The sequence below is a fragment of the Salmo salar genome, chromosome ssa13, assembly GCF_905237065.1.
Source record: "Salmo salar chromosome ssa13, Ssal_v3.1, whole genome shotgun sequence".
Taxonomy (NCBI): domain Eukaryota; kingdom Metazoa; phylum Chordata; class Actinopteri; order Salmoniformes; family Salmonidae; genus Salmo; species Salmo salar.
In genome coordinates, this window is record NC_059454.1 from 96,420,622 (window position 1) to 96,434,449 (window position 13,828).

At 51.5% G+C, this 13,828-nt stretch overlaps 1 protein-coding gene across 10 annotated transcripts in view; it reads left to right on the top strand.

Moving 5' to 3' along the window:
- LOC106568312 (membrane-associated phosphatidylinositol transfer protein 2) overlaps positions 1-13,828 on the top strand; it is a 90,163-nt gene that overhangs the window by 53,801 nt on the left and 22,534 nt on the right. For all 10 annotated transcript variants that reach the window (XM_045692481.1, XM_045692479.1, XM_045692483.1 and 7 more), the window contains 2 exons: positions 9,928-10,161; positions 12,854-13,195. In XM_045692481.1, the coding sequence (XP_045548437.1) occupies positions 9,928-10,161; positions 12,854-13,195 (576 nt within the window). The remainder of the gene's footprint in view (positions 1-9,927; positions 10,162-12,853; positions 13,196-13,828) is intronic.

The window sequence follows — 13,828 nt, forward strand, 5'->3', positions numbered from 1 at the left end:
CTGTATACAGCAGGGACCTCTAGTGGCTCTAGCCAGCTGTATACAGCAGGGACCTCTAGTGGCTCCTATCCAGCTGTATACAGCAGGGACCTCTAGTGGCTCTAGCCAGCTGTATACAGCAGGGACCTCTAGTGGCTCTAGCCAGCTGTATACAGCAGGGACCTCTAGTGGCTCCTAGCCAGCTGTAGACAGCAGAGACCTCTAGTGGCTTCTAGCCAGCTGTATACAGCAGAGACCTCTAGTGGCTTCTAGCCAGCTGTATACAGCAGGGACCTCTAGTGGCTCTAGCCAGCTGTATACAGCAGGGACCTCTAGTGGCTTTAGCCAGCTGTATACAGCAGGGACCTCTAGTGGCTCCTAGCCAGCTGTAGACAGCAGAGACCTCTAGTGGCTTCTAGCCAGCTGTATACAGCAGGGACCTCTAGTGGCTCCTAGCCAGCTGTATACAGCAGGGACCTCTAGTCGCTTTAGCCAGCTGTATACAGCAGGGACCTCTAGTGGCCCCTAGCCAGCTGTATACAGCAGGGACCTCTAGTGGCTCTAGCTAGCTGTATACAGCAGGGACCTCTAGTGGCTCTAGCCAGCTGTATACAGCAAGGACCTCTAGTGGCTCTTAGCCAGCTGTATACAGCAGGGACCTCTAGTGGCTCTAGCCAGCTGTATACAGCAAGGACCTCTAGTGGCTCTTAGCCAGCTGTATACAGCAGGGACCTCTAGTGGCTCCTAGCCAGCTGTATACAGCAGGGACCTCTAGTGGCTCCTAGCCAGCTGTATACAGCAGGGACCTCTAGTGGCTCCTAGCCAGCTGTATACAGCAGGGACCTCTAGTGGCTCTAGCCAGCTGTATACAGCAGGGACCTCTAGTGGTTTCTAGCCAGCTGTATACAGCAGGGACCTCTCGTGGCTTCTAGTTCACTGTATACAGCAGGGACCTCTAGTGGCTCTAGCCAGCTGTATACAGCCGGGACCTCTAGTGGCTCCTAGCCAGCTGTATACAGCAGCGACCTCTAGTGGCTCCTAGCCAGCTGTAGACAGCAGGGACCTCTAGTGGCTTTAGCCAGCTGTATACAGCAGGGACCTCTAGTGGCTTTAGCCAGCTGTATACAGCAGGGACTTCTAGTGGCTTTAGCCAGCTGTATACAGCAGGGACCTCTAGTGGCTTTAGCCAGCTGTATACAGCCGAGACCTCTAGTGGCTCCTAGCCAGCTGTAGACAGCAGGGACCTCTAGTGGCTTTAGCCAGCTGTATACAGCCGGGACCTCTAGTGGCTCCTAGCCAGCTGTATACAGCAGGGACCTCTAGTGGCTTTAGCCAGCTGTATACAGCAGGGACCTCTAGTGGCTTTAGCCAGCTGTATACAGCAGGGACCTCTAGTGGCTTTAGCCAGCTGTATACAGCAGGGACCTCTAGTGGCTCCTAGCCAGCTGTATACAGCAGGGACCTCTAGTGGCTCCTAGCCAGCTGTATACAGCAGGGACCTCTAGTGGCTCCTAGCCAGCTGTATACAGCAGGGACCTCTAGTGGCTTTAGCCAGCTGTATACAGCAGGGACCTCTAGTGGCTTTAGCCAGCTGTAGACAGCAGGGACCTCTAGTGGCTTTAGCCAGCTGTATACAGCAGGGACCTCTAGTGGCTCCTAGCCAGCTGTATACAGCAGGGACCTCTAGTGGCTCCTAGCCAGCTGTATACAGCAGGGACCTCTAGTGGCTTTAGCCAGCTGTAGACAGCAGGGACCTCTAGTGGCTTTAGCTAGCTGTATACAGCAGGGACCTCTAGTGGCTTTAGCCAGCTGTATACAGCAGGGACCTCTAGTGGCTTTAGCCAGCTGTATACAGCAGGGACCTCTAGTGGCTTTAGCTAGCTGTATACAGCAGGGACCTCTAGTGGCTTTAGCCAGCTGTATACAGCAGGGACCTCTAGTGGCTTTAGCTAGCTGTATACAGCAGGGACCTCTAGTGGCTCTAGCCAGCTGTATACAGCAGGGACCTCTAGTGGCTTTAGCCAGCTGTATACAGCAGGGACCTCTAGTGGCTTTAGCCAGCTGTATACAGCAGGGACCTCTAGTGGCTTTAGCCAGCTGTATACAGCAGGGACCTCTAGTGGCTTTAGCCAGCTGTATACAGCAGGGACCTCTAGTGGCTCTAGCCAGCTGTATACAGCAGGGACCTCTAGTGGCTCCTAGCCAGCTGTATACAGCAGGGACCTCTAGTGGCTTTAGCTCAGCTGTATACAGCAGGGACCTCTAGTGGCTTTAGCCAGCTGTATACAGCAGGGACCTCTAGTGGCTCCTAGCCAGCTGTATACAGCAGGGACCTCTAGTGGCTTCTAGCCAGCTGTAGACAGCAGGGACCTCTAGTGGCTCCTAGCCAGCTGTATACAGCAGGGACCTCTAGTGGTTTCTAGCCAGCTGTAGACAGCAGGGACCTCTAGTGGCTCCTAGCCAGCTGTATACAGCAGGGACCTCTAGTGGCTCCTAGCCAGCTGTATACAGCAGGGACCTCTAGTGGCTTTAGCCAGCTGTATACAGCAGGGACCTCTAGTGGCTTTAGCCAGCTGTATACAGCAGGGCCTCTAGTGGCTCCTAGCCAGCTGTATACAGCAGGGACCTCTAGTGGCTCCTAGCCAGCTGTATACAGCAGGGACCTCTAGTGGCTTTAGCTAGCTGTATACAGCAGGGACCTCTAGTGGCTCTAGCCAGCTGTATACAGCAGGGCCTCTAGTGGCTCCTAGCCAGCTGTATACAGCAGGGACCTCTAGTGGCTCCTAGCCAGCTGTATACAGCAGGGACCTCTAGTGGCTCTAGCCAGCTGTATTCAGCAGGGACCTCTAGTGGCTTTAGCCAGCTGTATACAGCAGGGACCTCTAGTGGCTCCTAGCCAGCTGTATACAGCAGGGACCTCTAGTGGCTTTAGCCAGCTGTATACAGCAGAGACCTCTAGTGGCTCCTAGCCAGCTGTATAGAGCAGGGACCTCTAGTGGCTCTAGCCAGCTGTATACAGCAGGGACCTCTAGTGGCTCCTAGCCAGCTGTATACAGCAGGGACCTCTAGTGGCTTTAGCCAGCTGTATACAGCAGGAACCTCTAGTGGCTCTAGCCAGCTGTATACAGCAGGGACCTCTAGTGGCTTTAGCCAGCTGTATACAGCAGGGACCTCTAGTGGCTCTAGCCAGCTGTATACAGCAGGGACCTAGAGTGGCTCCTAGCCAGCTGTATACAGCAGAGACCTCTAGTGGCTTCTAGCCAGCTGTATACAGCAGGGACCTCTAGTGGCTCTAGCTAGCTGTATACAGCAGGGACCTCTAGTGGCTTTAGCCAGCTGTATACAGCAGGGACCTCTAGTGGCTCTAGCCAGCTGTATACAGCAGGGACCTCTAGTGGCTTTAGCCAGCTGTATACAGCAGGGACCTCTAGTGGCTCCTAGCCAGCTGTATACAGCAGAGACCTCTAGTGGCTTCTAGCCAGCTGTAGACTGCAGGGACCTCTAGTAGCTCCTAGCCAGCTGTATACAGCAGGGACCTCTAGTGGCTCCTATCCAGCTGTATACAGCAGGGACCTCTAGTGGCTCTAGCCAGCTGTATACAGCAGGGACCTCTAGTGGCTCTAGCCAGCTGTATACAGCAGGGACCTCTAGTGGCTCCTATCCAGCTGTATACAGCAGGGACCTCTAGTGGCTCTAGCCAGCTGTATACAGCAGGGACCTCTAGTGGCTCTAGCCAGCTGTATACAGCAGGGACCTCTAGTGGCTCCTAGCCAGCTGTAGACAGCAGAGACCTCTAGTGGCTTCTAGCCAGCTGTATACAGCAGAGACCTCTAGTGGCTTCTAGCCAGCTGTATACAGCAGGGACCTCTAGTGGCTCTAGCCAGCTGTATACAGCAGGGACCTCTAGTGGCTTTAGCCAGCTGTATACAGCAGGGACCTCTAGTGGCTTTAGCCAGCTGTATTCAGCAGGGACCTCTAGTGGCTTCTAGTCCGCTGTATACAGCAGGGACCTCTATTGGCTTTAGCCAGCTGTATACAGCAGGGACCTCTAGTCGCTTTAGCCAGCTGTATACAGCAGGGACCTCTAGTGGCTCCTAGCCAGCTGTATACAGCAGGGACCTCTAGTGGCTCCTAGCCAGCTGTATCCAGCAGGGACCTCTAGTGGCTTTAGCCAGCTGTATACAGCAGGGACCTCTAGTGGCTTTAGCCAGCTGTATACAGCAGGGAGCTCTAGTGGCTTCTAGTCCGCTGTATACAGCAGGGACCTCTAGTGGCTTTAGTCAGCTGTATACAGCAGGGACCTCTAGTGGCTTTAGCCAGCTGTATACAGCAGGGACCTCTAGTGGCTTTAGCCAGCTGTATACAGCAGGGACCTCTAGTGGCTCCTAGCCAGCTGTAGACAGCAGAGACCTCTAGTGGCTTCTAGCCAGCTGTATACAGCAGGGACCTCTAGTGGCTCCTAGCCAGCTGTATACAGCAGGGACCTCTAGTCGCTTTAGCCAGCTGTATACAGCAGGGACCTCTAGTGGCCCCTAGCCAGCTGTATACAGCAGGGACCTCTAGTGGCTCTAGCTAGCTGTATACAGCAGGGACCTCTAGTGGCTCTAGCCAGCTGTATACAGCAAGGACCTCTAGTGGCTCTTAGCCAGCTGTATACAGCAGGGACCTCTAGTGGCTCTAGCCAGCTGTATACAGCAAGGACCTCTAGTGGCTCTTAGCCAGCTGTATACAGCAGGGACCTCTAGTGGCTCCTAGCCAGCTGTATACAGCAGGGACCTCTAGTGGCTCCTAGCCAGCTGTATACAGCAGGGACCTCTAGTGGCTCCTAGCCAGCTGTATACAGCAGGGACCTCTAGTGGCTCTAGCCAGCTGTATACAGCAGGGACCTCTAGTGGTTTCTAGCCAGCTGTATACAGCAGGGACCTCTCGTGGCTTCTAGTTCACTGTATACAGCAGGGACCTCTAGTGGCTCTAGCCAGCTGTATACAGCCGGGACCTCTAGTGGCTCCTAGCCAGCTGTATACAGCAGCGACCTCTAGTGGCTCCTAGCCAGCTGTAGACAGCAGGGACCTCTAGTGGCTTTAGCCAGCTGTATACAGCAGGGACCTCTAGTGGCTTTAGCCAGCTGTATACAGCAGGGACTTCTAGTGGCTTTAGCCAGCTGTATACAGCAGGGACCTCTAGTGGCTTTAGCCAGCTGTATACAGCCGAGACCTCTAGTGGCTCCTAGCCAGCTGTAGACAGCAGGGACCTCTAGTGGCTTTAGCCAGCTGTATACAGCCGGGACCTCTAGTGGCTCCTAGCCAGCTGTATACAGCAGGGACCTCTAGTGGCTTTAGCCAGCTGTATACAGCAGGGACCTCTAGTGGCTTTAGCCAGCTGTATACAGCAGGGACCTCTAGTGGCTTTAGCCAGCTGTATACAGCAGGGACCTCTAGTGGCTCCTAGCCAGCTGTATACAGCAGGGACCTCTAGTGGCTCCTAGCCAGCTGTATACAGCAGGGACCTCTAGTGGCTCCTAGCCAGCTGTATACAGCAGGGACCTCTAGTGGCTTTAGCCAGCTGTATACAGCAGGGACCTCTAGTGGCTTTAGCCAGCTGTAGACAGCAGGGACCTCTAGTGGCTTTAGCCAGCTGTATACAGCAGGGACCTCTAGTGGCTCCTAGCCAGCTGTATACAGCAGGGACCTCTAGTGGCTCCTAGCCAGCTGTATACAGCAGGGACCTCTAGTGGCTTTAGCCAGCTGTAGACAGCAGGGACCTCTAGTGGCTTTAGCTAGCTGTATACAGCAGGGACCTCTAGTGGCTTTAGCCAGCTGTATACAGCAGGGACCTCTAGTGGCTTTAGCCAGCTGTATACAGCAGGGACCTCTAGTGGCTTTAGCTAGCTGTATACAGCAGGGACCTCTAGTGGCTTTAGCCAGCTGTATACAGCAGGGACCTCTAGTGGCTTTAGCTAGCTGTATACAGCAGGGACCTCTAGTGGCTCTAGCCAGCTGTATACAGCAGGGACCTCTAGTGGCTTTAGCCAGCTGTATACAGCAGGGACCTCTAGTGGCTTTAGCCAGCTGTATACAGCAGGGACCTCTAGTGGCTTTAGCCAGCTGTATACAGCAGGGACCTCTAGTGGCTTTAGCCAGCTGTAGACAGCAGGGACCTCTAGTGGCTTTAGCCAGCTGTATACAGCAGGGACCTCTAGTGGCTCCTAGCCAGCTGTATACAGCAGGGACCTCTAGTGGCTTTAGCTAGCTGTATACAGCAGGGACCTCTAGTGGCTTTAGCCAGCTGTATACAGCAGGGACCTCTAGTGGCTTTAGCTAGCTGTATACAGCAGGGACCTCTAGTGGCTCTAGCCAGCTGTATACAGCAGGGACCTCTAGTGGTTTCTAGCCAGCTGTAGACAGCAGGGACCTCTAGTGGCTCCTAGCCAGCTGTATACAGCAGGGACCTCTAGTGGTTTCTAGCCAGCTGTAGACAGCAGGGACCTCTAGTGGCTCCTAGCCAGCTGTATACAGCAGGGACCTCTAGTGGCTCCTAGCCAGCTGTATACAGCAGGGACCTCTAGTGGCTTTAGCCAGCTGTATACAGCAGGGACCTCTAGTGGCTCTAGCCAGCTGTATACAGCAGGGGCCTCTAGTGGCTCCTAGCCAGCTGTATACAGCAGGGACCTCTAGTGGCTCCTAGCCAGCTGTATACAGCAGGGACCTCTAGTGGCTTTAGCCAGCTGTATACAGCAGGGACCTCTAGTGGCTTTAGCCAGCTGTATACAGCAGGGCCTCTAGTGGCTCCTAGCCAGCTGTATACAGCAGGGACCTCTAGTGGCTTTAGCCAGCTGTATACAGCAGGGACCTCTAGTTGCTTTAGCCAGCTGTATACAGCAGGGACCTCTAGTGGCTTTAGCCAGCTGTATACAGCAGGGACCTCTAGTCTTTAGCCAGCTGTATACAGCAGGGGCCTCTAGTGGCTCCTAGCCAGCTGTATACAGCAGGGACCTCTAGTGGCTCTAGCCAGCTGTATACAGCAGGGACCTCTAGTGGCTTTAGCCAGCTGTATACAGCAGGGACCTCTAGTGGCTTTAGCCAGCTGTATACAGCAGGGACCTCTAGTGGCTCTAGCCAGCTGTATACAGCAGGGACCTCTAGTGGCTTTAGCCAGCTGTATACAGCAGGGACCTCTAGTGGCTTTAGCCAGCTGTATACAGCAGGGACCTCTAGTGGCTTTAGCCAGCTGTATACAGCAGGGACCTCTAGTGGCTTTAGCCAGCTGTATACAGCAGGGACCTCTAGTGGCTTTAGCCAGCTGTATACAGCAGGGACCTCTAGTGGCTTTAGCCAGCTGTATACAGCAGGGACCTCTAGTGGCTTTAGCCAGCTGTATACAGCAGGGACCTCTAGTGGCTTTAGCCAGCTGTAGACAGCAGGGACCTCTAGTGGCTTTAGCTAGCTGTATACAGCAAGGACCTCTAGTGGCTTTAGCCAGCTGTATACAGCAGGGACCTCTAGTGGCTCCTAGCCAGCTGTATACAGCAGGGACCTCTAGTGGCTCTAGCTAGCTGTATACAGCAGGGACCTCTAGTGGCTCCTAGCCAGCTGTAGACAGCAGGGACCTCTAGTGGCTTTAGCCAGCTGTATACAGCAGGGACCTCTAGTGGCTTTAGCCAGCTGTATACAGCAGGGACCTCTAGTGGCTTTAGCCAGCTGTATACAGCAGGGACCTCTAGTGGCTCCTAGCCAGCTGTATACAGCAGGGACCTCTAGTGGCTCTAGCCAGCTGTATACAGCAGGGACCTCTAGTGGCTCCTAGCCAGCTGTATACAGCAGGGACCTCTAGTGGCTCTTAGCCAGCTGTATACAGCAGGGACCTCTAGTGGCTTTAGCCAGCTGTATACAGCAGGGACCTCTAGTGGCTTTAGCCAGCTGTATACAGCAGGGACCTCTAGTGGCTTTAGCTAGCTGTATACAGCAGGGACCTCTAGTGGCTCTAGCCAGCTGTATACAGCAGGGACCTCTAGTGGCTTTAGCCAGCTGTATACAGCAGGGACCTCTAGTGGCTTTAGCCAGCTGTATACAGCAGGGACCTCTAGTGGCTCCTAGCCAGCTGTATACAGCAGGGACCTCTAGTGGCTTTAGCCAGCTGTATACAGCAGGGACCTCTAGTGGCTTTAGCCAGCTGTATACAGCAGGGACCTCTAGTGGCTTTAGCCAGCTGTATACAGCAGGGACCTCTAGTGGCTCCTAGCCAGCTGTATACAGCAGGGACCTCTAGTGGCTTTAGCCAGCTGTATACAGCAAGGACTTCTAGTGGCTTTAGCCAGCTGTAGACAGCAGGGACCTCTAGTGGCTTTAGCTAGCTGTATACAGCAAGGACCTCTAGTGGCTTTAGCCAGCTGTAGACAGCAGGGACCTCTAGTGGCTCCTAGCCAGCTGTATACAGCAGGGACCTCTAGTGGCTCTAGCCAGCTGTATACAGCAGGGACCTCTAGTGGCTTTAGCTAGCTGTATACAGCAAGGACCTCTAGTGGCTTTAGCCAGCTGTAGACAGCAGGGACCTCTAGTGGCTTTAGCCAGCTGTATACAGCAGGGACCTCTAGTGGCTTTAGCCAGCTGTATACAGCAGGGACCTCTAGTGGCTTTAGCCAGCTGTATACAGCAGGGACCTCTAGTGGCTTTAGCCAGCTGTATACAGCAGGGACCTCTAGTGGCTTTAGCCAGCTGTAGACAGCAGGGACCTCTAGTGGCTTTAGCCAGCTGTATACAGCAGGGACCTCTAGTGGCTCTAGCCAGCTGTATACAGCAGGGACCTCTAGTGGCTTTAGCCAGCTGTAGACAGCAGGGACCTCTAGTGGCTTTAGCCAGCTGTAGACAGCAGGGACCTCTAGTGGCTCTAGCTTGCTGTATACAGCAGGGACCTCTAGTGGCTTCTAGCCAGCTGTATACAGCAGGGACGTCTAGTGGCTTTAGCCAGCTGTAGACAGCAGGGACCTCTAGTGGCTCCTAGCCAGCTGTATACAGCAGGGACCTCTAGTGGCTTTAGCCAGCTGTAGACAGCAGGGACCTCTAGTGGCTTTAGCCAGCTGTATACAGCAGGGACCTCTAGTGGCTTTAGCCAGCTGTATACAGCAGGGACCTCTAGTGGCTTTAGCCAGCTGTAGACAGCAGGGACCTCTAGTGGCTTTAGCCAGCTGTATACAGCAGGGACCTCTAGTGGCTTTAGCCAGCTGTATACAGCAGGGACCTCTAGTGGCTTTAGCCAGCTGTAGACAGCAGGGACCTCTAGTGGCTTTAGCCAGCTGTATACAGCAGGGACCTCTAGTGGCTTTAGCCAGCTGTATACAGCAAGGACCTCTAGTGGTTTCTAGCCAGCTGTATACAGCAGGGACCTCTAGTGGCTCCTAGCCAGCTGTATACAGCAGGGACCTCTAGTGGCTCCTAGCCAGCTGTATACAGCAGGGACCTCTAGTGGCTCCTAGCCAGCTGTATACAGCAGGGACCTCTAGTGGCTCCTAGCCAGCTGTATACAGCAGGGACCTCTAGTGGCTTTAGATAGCTGTATACAGCAGGGACCTCTAGTGGCTCCTAGCCAGCTGTATACAGCAGGGACCTCTAGTGGCTTTAGCCAGCTGTATACAGCAGGGACCTCTAGTGGCTCCTAGCCAGCTGTATACAGCAGGGACCTCTAGTGGCTTTAGCCAGCTGTATACAGCAGGGACCTCTAGTGGCTTTAGCTAGCTGTATACAGCAGGGACCTCTAGTGGCTTTAGATAGCTGTACTATTGTCCCTCTAAGGGTTTTTAAGGTCTGTGCTTTTTTTCCATTCTATTCTGATTCCCTCCAATCCCATTCACTCCAAAATTTGAAATAGTCAAGAAGTAACCATCCAGAATTCACTACATGGCTCATTGTGGTCTGTGCCCTGTACTGACAGTGTGATTGTGTGTTCATCCCCCAGACCCCATTGATATCGTCAAGGACTACATTGCGCCCCATGAGTACCTGGTTGAGGAGGATCCTAAGCTGTATGTATCGGTGAAAACTCAGCGAGGACCACTGACTGACGACTGGATCGAAATGATCAACCAGAACCCCACCCAGAACCCAGTCATGTGTGCCTACAAGCTCTGCAAGGTGGAGTTCAGATACTGGGGCATGCAGTCCAAGATAGAACGCTTCATACACGATGTTGGTAGGTACTGTGTGTGTGTGTGTGTGTGTGTGTGTGTGTGTGTGTGTGTGTGTGTGTGTGTGTGTGTGTGTGTGTGTGTGTGTGTGTGTGTGTGTGTGTGTGTGTGTGTGTGTGTGTGTGTGTGTTTTCCTGTACAGTAGCACATTTAGAGGTAGTTGATTATTGCTGGAGACACCTGGCTAACTTTCCATCTCCTTCCTCTCTACTGTTGGTGTGAGATTTCAAGCCTGACTGATCACTGTTGACTTAGTAGTAGTACATGTTGTGTGTATACAGTGTGTGTGTGTGTGTGTGTGTGTGTGTGTGTGTGTGTGTGTGTGTGTGTGTGTGTGTGTGTGTGTGTGTGTGTGTGTGTGTGTGTGTGTGTGTGTGTGTGTGTGCGTGCGGGTGTGTGTGCGTGTTCGTGTGTGTGTGTGTGCGCTCGCGTGCGGGCGTGTGTGTGTGCGTGCGTGTTCGTGCGTGCGTGCGTGTGTGTGTGCGCTCGCGTGCGGGCGTGTGTGTGTGCGTGCGTGTTCGTGCGTGCGTGCGTGTGTGCGTGTGTGCGTAGCAGGTGTCAAACAGTGAGCAGGGAATGTGGCTGTATAAGGAACCACAGGCCTCTATCTTCATAATAATTAACTAAAGCTTAATGAAAACCCACTGGGAGGGATGAGAGAGGGAGGGAGGGAGGGAGGGAGGGAGGGAGGGAGGGAGGGAGGGAGGGAGGGAGGGAGGGAGGGAGGGAGGGAGGGAGGGAGGGAGAGATTTTTGGGTGTGGGTGGAAGGGAGAGAAGAGACAGGATGAGAGAAAGACAGAGAGTAGGACTGAGAATGAGATAGTGGATGACAGTTGGAGGGAGATATTGAGAGAAAGATGAAAGAATGATGAAGAGAAAAACAGGGAGAATGAGGAAGAGAGAATGTTGAATCACCTTCTAGGTGTGTGTGTGTGTGTGTGTGTGTGTGTGTGTGTGTGTGTACTGTATTGTGTGTGTGTGTACTGTATTGTGTGTGTGTGTGTGTTTGTGTGTGTGTGTGTGTGTGTGTGTGTGTGTGTGTGTGTGTGTGTGTGTGTGTGTGTGTGTGTGTGTGTGTGTGTGTGTGTGTGTGTGTGTGTGTACTGTATTGTGTGTGTGTGTGTGTGTGTGTGCACTGTATTGTGTGTGTGTGTGTACTGTATTGTGTGTGTGTGTGTGTGTGTTTGTGTGTGTGTGTGTGTACTGTATTGTGTGTGTGTGTGTGTACTGTATTTTGTGTGTGTGTGTGTGTGTGTGTGTGTGTGTGTGTGTGTGTGTGTGTACTGTATTGTGTGTGTGACTGCTCTGTGTGTTGTTCCTGCATGTTGTAACCTGTCCTCTCCTCCCTGCAGGCTTGTGTAAGGTGATGGATGATTAGTTAGTTAGTTAGTTAGTTAGTTAGTTAGTTAGTTAGTTAGTTAGTTAGTTAGTTAGTTAGTTAGTTAGTTAGTTAGTTAGTTAGTTAGTTAGTTAGTTAGTTAGTTAGTTAGTTAATTAGTTAGTTATGATACTAACCTGTCCTCTCCTCCCTGCAGGCCTGTGTAAGGTGATGGATGATTAGTTAGTTAGTTAGTTAGTTAGTTAGTTAGTTAGTTAGTTAGTTAGTTAGTTAGTTAGTTAGTTAGTTAGTTAGTTAGTTAATTAGTTAGTTATGATACTAACCTGTCCTCTCCTCCCTGCAGGCCTGTGTCAGGTGATGGATGATTAGTTAGTTAGTTAATTCATTAGTTAGTTATGATACTAACCTGTCCTCTCCTCCCTGCAGGCCTGTGTAAGGTGATGGATGATTAGTTAGTTAATTAATTAGTTAGTTATGATACTAACCTGTCCTATCCTCCCTGCAGGCCTGTGTAAGGTGATGGATGATTAGTTAGTTAATTAATTAGTTAGTTATGATGCTAACCTGTCCTCTCCTCCCTGCAGGCTTGTGTAAGGTGATGGATGATTAGTTAGTTAGTTAGTTAGTTAGTTAGTTAATTAGTTAGTTATGATACTAACCTGTCCTCTCCTCCCTGCAGGCCTGTGTAAGGTGATGGATGATTAGTTAGTTAGTTAGTTAGTTAATTAATTAGTTAGTTAGTTATGATACCAACCTGTCCTCTCCTCCCTGCAGGCCTGTGTCAGGTGATGGATGATTAGTTAGTTAGTTAATTCATTAGTTAGTTATGATACTAACCTGTCCTCTCCTCCCTGCAGGCCTGTGTAAGGTGATGGATGATTAGTTAGTTAATTAATTAGTTAGTTATGATACTAACCTGTCCTATCCTCCCTGCAGGCCTGTGTAAGGTGATGGATGATTAGTTAGTTAATTCATTAGTTAGTTATGATACTAACCTGTCCTCTCCTCCCTGCAGGCCTGTGTAAGGTGATGGATGATTAGTTAGTTAGTTAATTAATTAGTTAGTTATGATACTAACCTGTCCTCTCCTCCCTGCAGGCCTGTGTAAGGTGATGGATGATTAGTTAGTTAATGAATTAGTTAGTTATGATACTAACCTGTCCTCTCCTCCCTGCAGGCCTGTGTAAGGTGATGGATGATTAGTTAGTTAATTAATTAGTTAGTTATGATACTAACCTGTCCTCTCCTCCCTGCAGGCCTGTGTAAGGTGATGAATGATTAGTTAATTAGTTAGTTAGTTAGTTAGTTAGTTAGTTAGTTAGTTAGTTATGATCCTAACCTGTCCTCTCCTCCCCAGGCCTGCGTAAGGTGATGGTGCGTGCCCACCGGCAGGCGTGGTGCTGGCAGGATGAGTGGTACGGTCTGACCATAGAGGACATCAGACAGCTGGAGCTGGAGACCCAGCTAGCCCTAGCCACGAAGATGGCCCAGTACAGCCTCAGTGACACCGAGGAGGGTGCAGCAGAGTCCAACAGGACCCCTGTCACGCCAGACCGGGACTTGGAGGGGGCCCTGCGGGATGGGGAAGAGGTGGAGGGAGGAGGGGCAGGGCTGGGAGATACGTTACAGACGCGTGGAGAGCTCACCAAGCAATGGTCGACTTCGTCCAGGTCATCTAATAGATCCTCGAAGAGAGGAGGTGAGTGGGAAAAGCCTTTAACTTTACAAATATCAAATATCAACCCCTAGACCATAGACACTTTTTAGTGGGTAAGGTGGAGCTTATAAACATCACTGCTGCACTACAAGATCTTTCCCTAGAAGGAGTTTCACTTGACCCAACAAACATGAGAGAATAGTGCCCTCACCATAGAGAATGATAGAGGCCTCTAGTGGCCAAAAGGCTGTGTTAGCATGGGCAGCGACATTGAGGGCTTCCACCATTTTAATGTAATCAACTGGATGGGACTTCCAACTTCATTGGCTTATCCCTCCTGGTGACCCTGTTGGAGTCATGTCCAACCGGGTCATCAGGAGGGATCAGCCAATCATGAAGAGATTTCCTCAATGGCGCTGCCCATGCTGTCACAGATGCTATAATGGCACAGATACAAAGATGAGTCCTCCTATCTATCTATCTATCTATCTATCTATCTATCTATCTATCTATCTATCTATCTATCTATCTATCTATCTATCTATCTATCTATCTATCTATCTATCTATCTATCTATCTATCTATCTATCTATCTATCTATCTATCTATCTATCTATCTATCTATCTATCTATCTATCTATCTATCTCGCTCTCTCTCTCTCTCTGTGGCCCTAA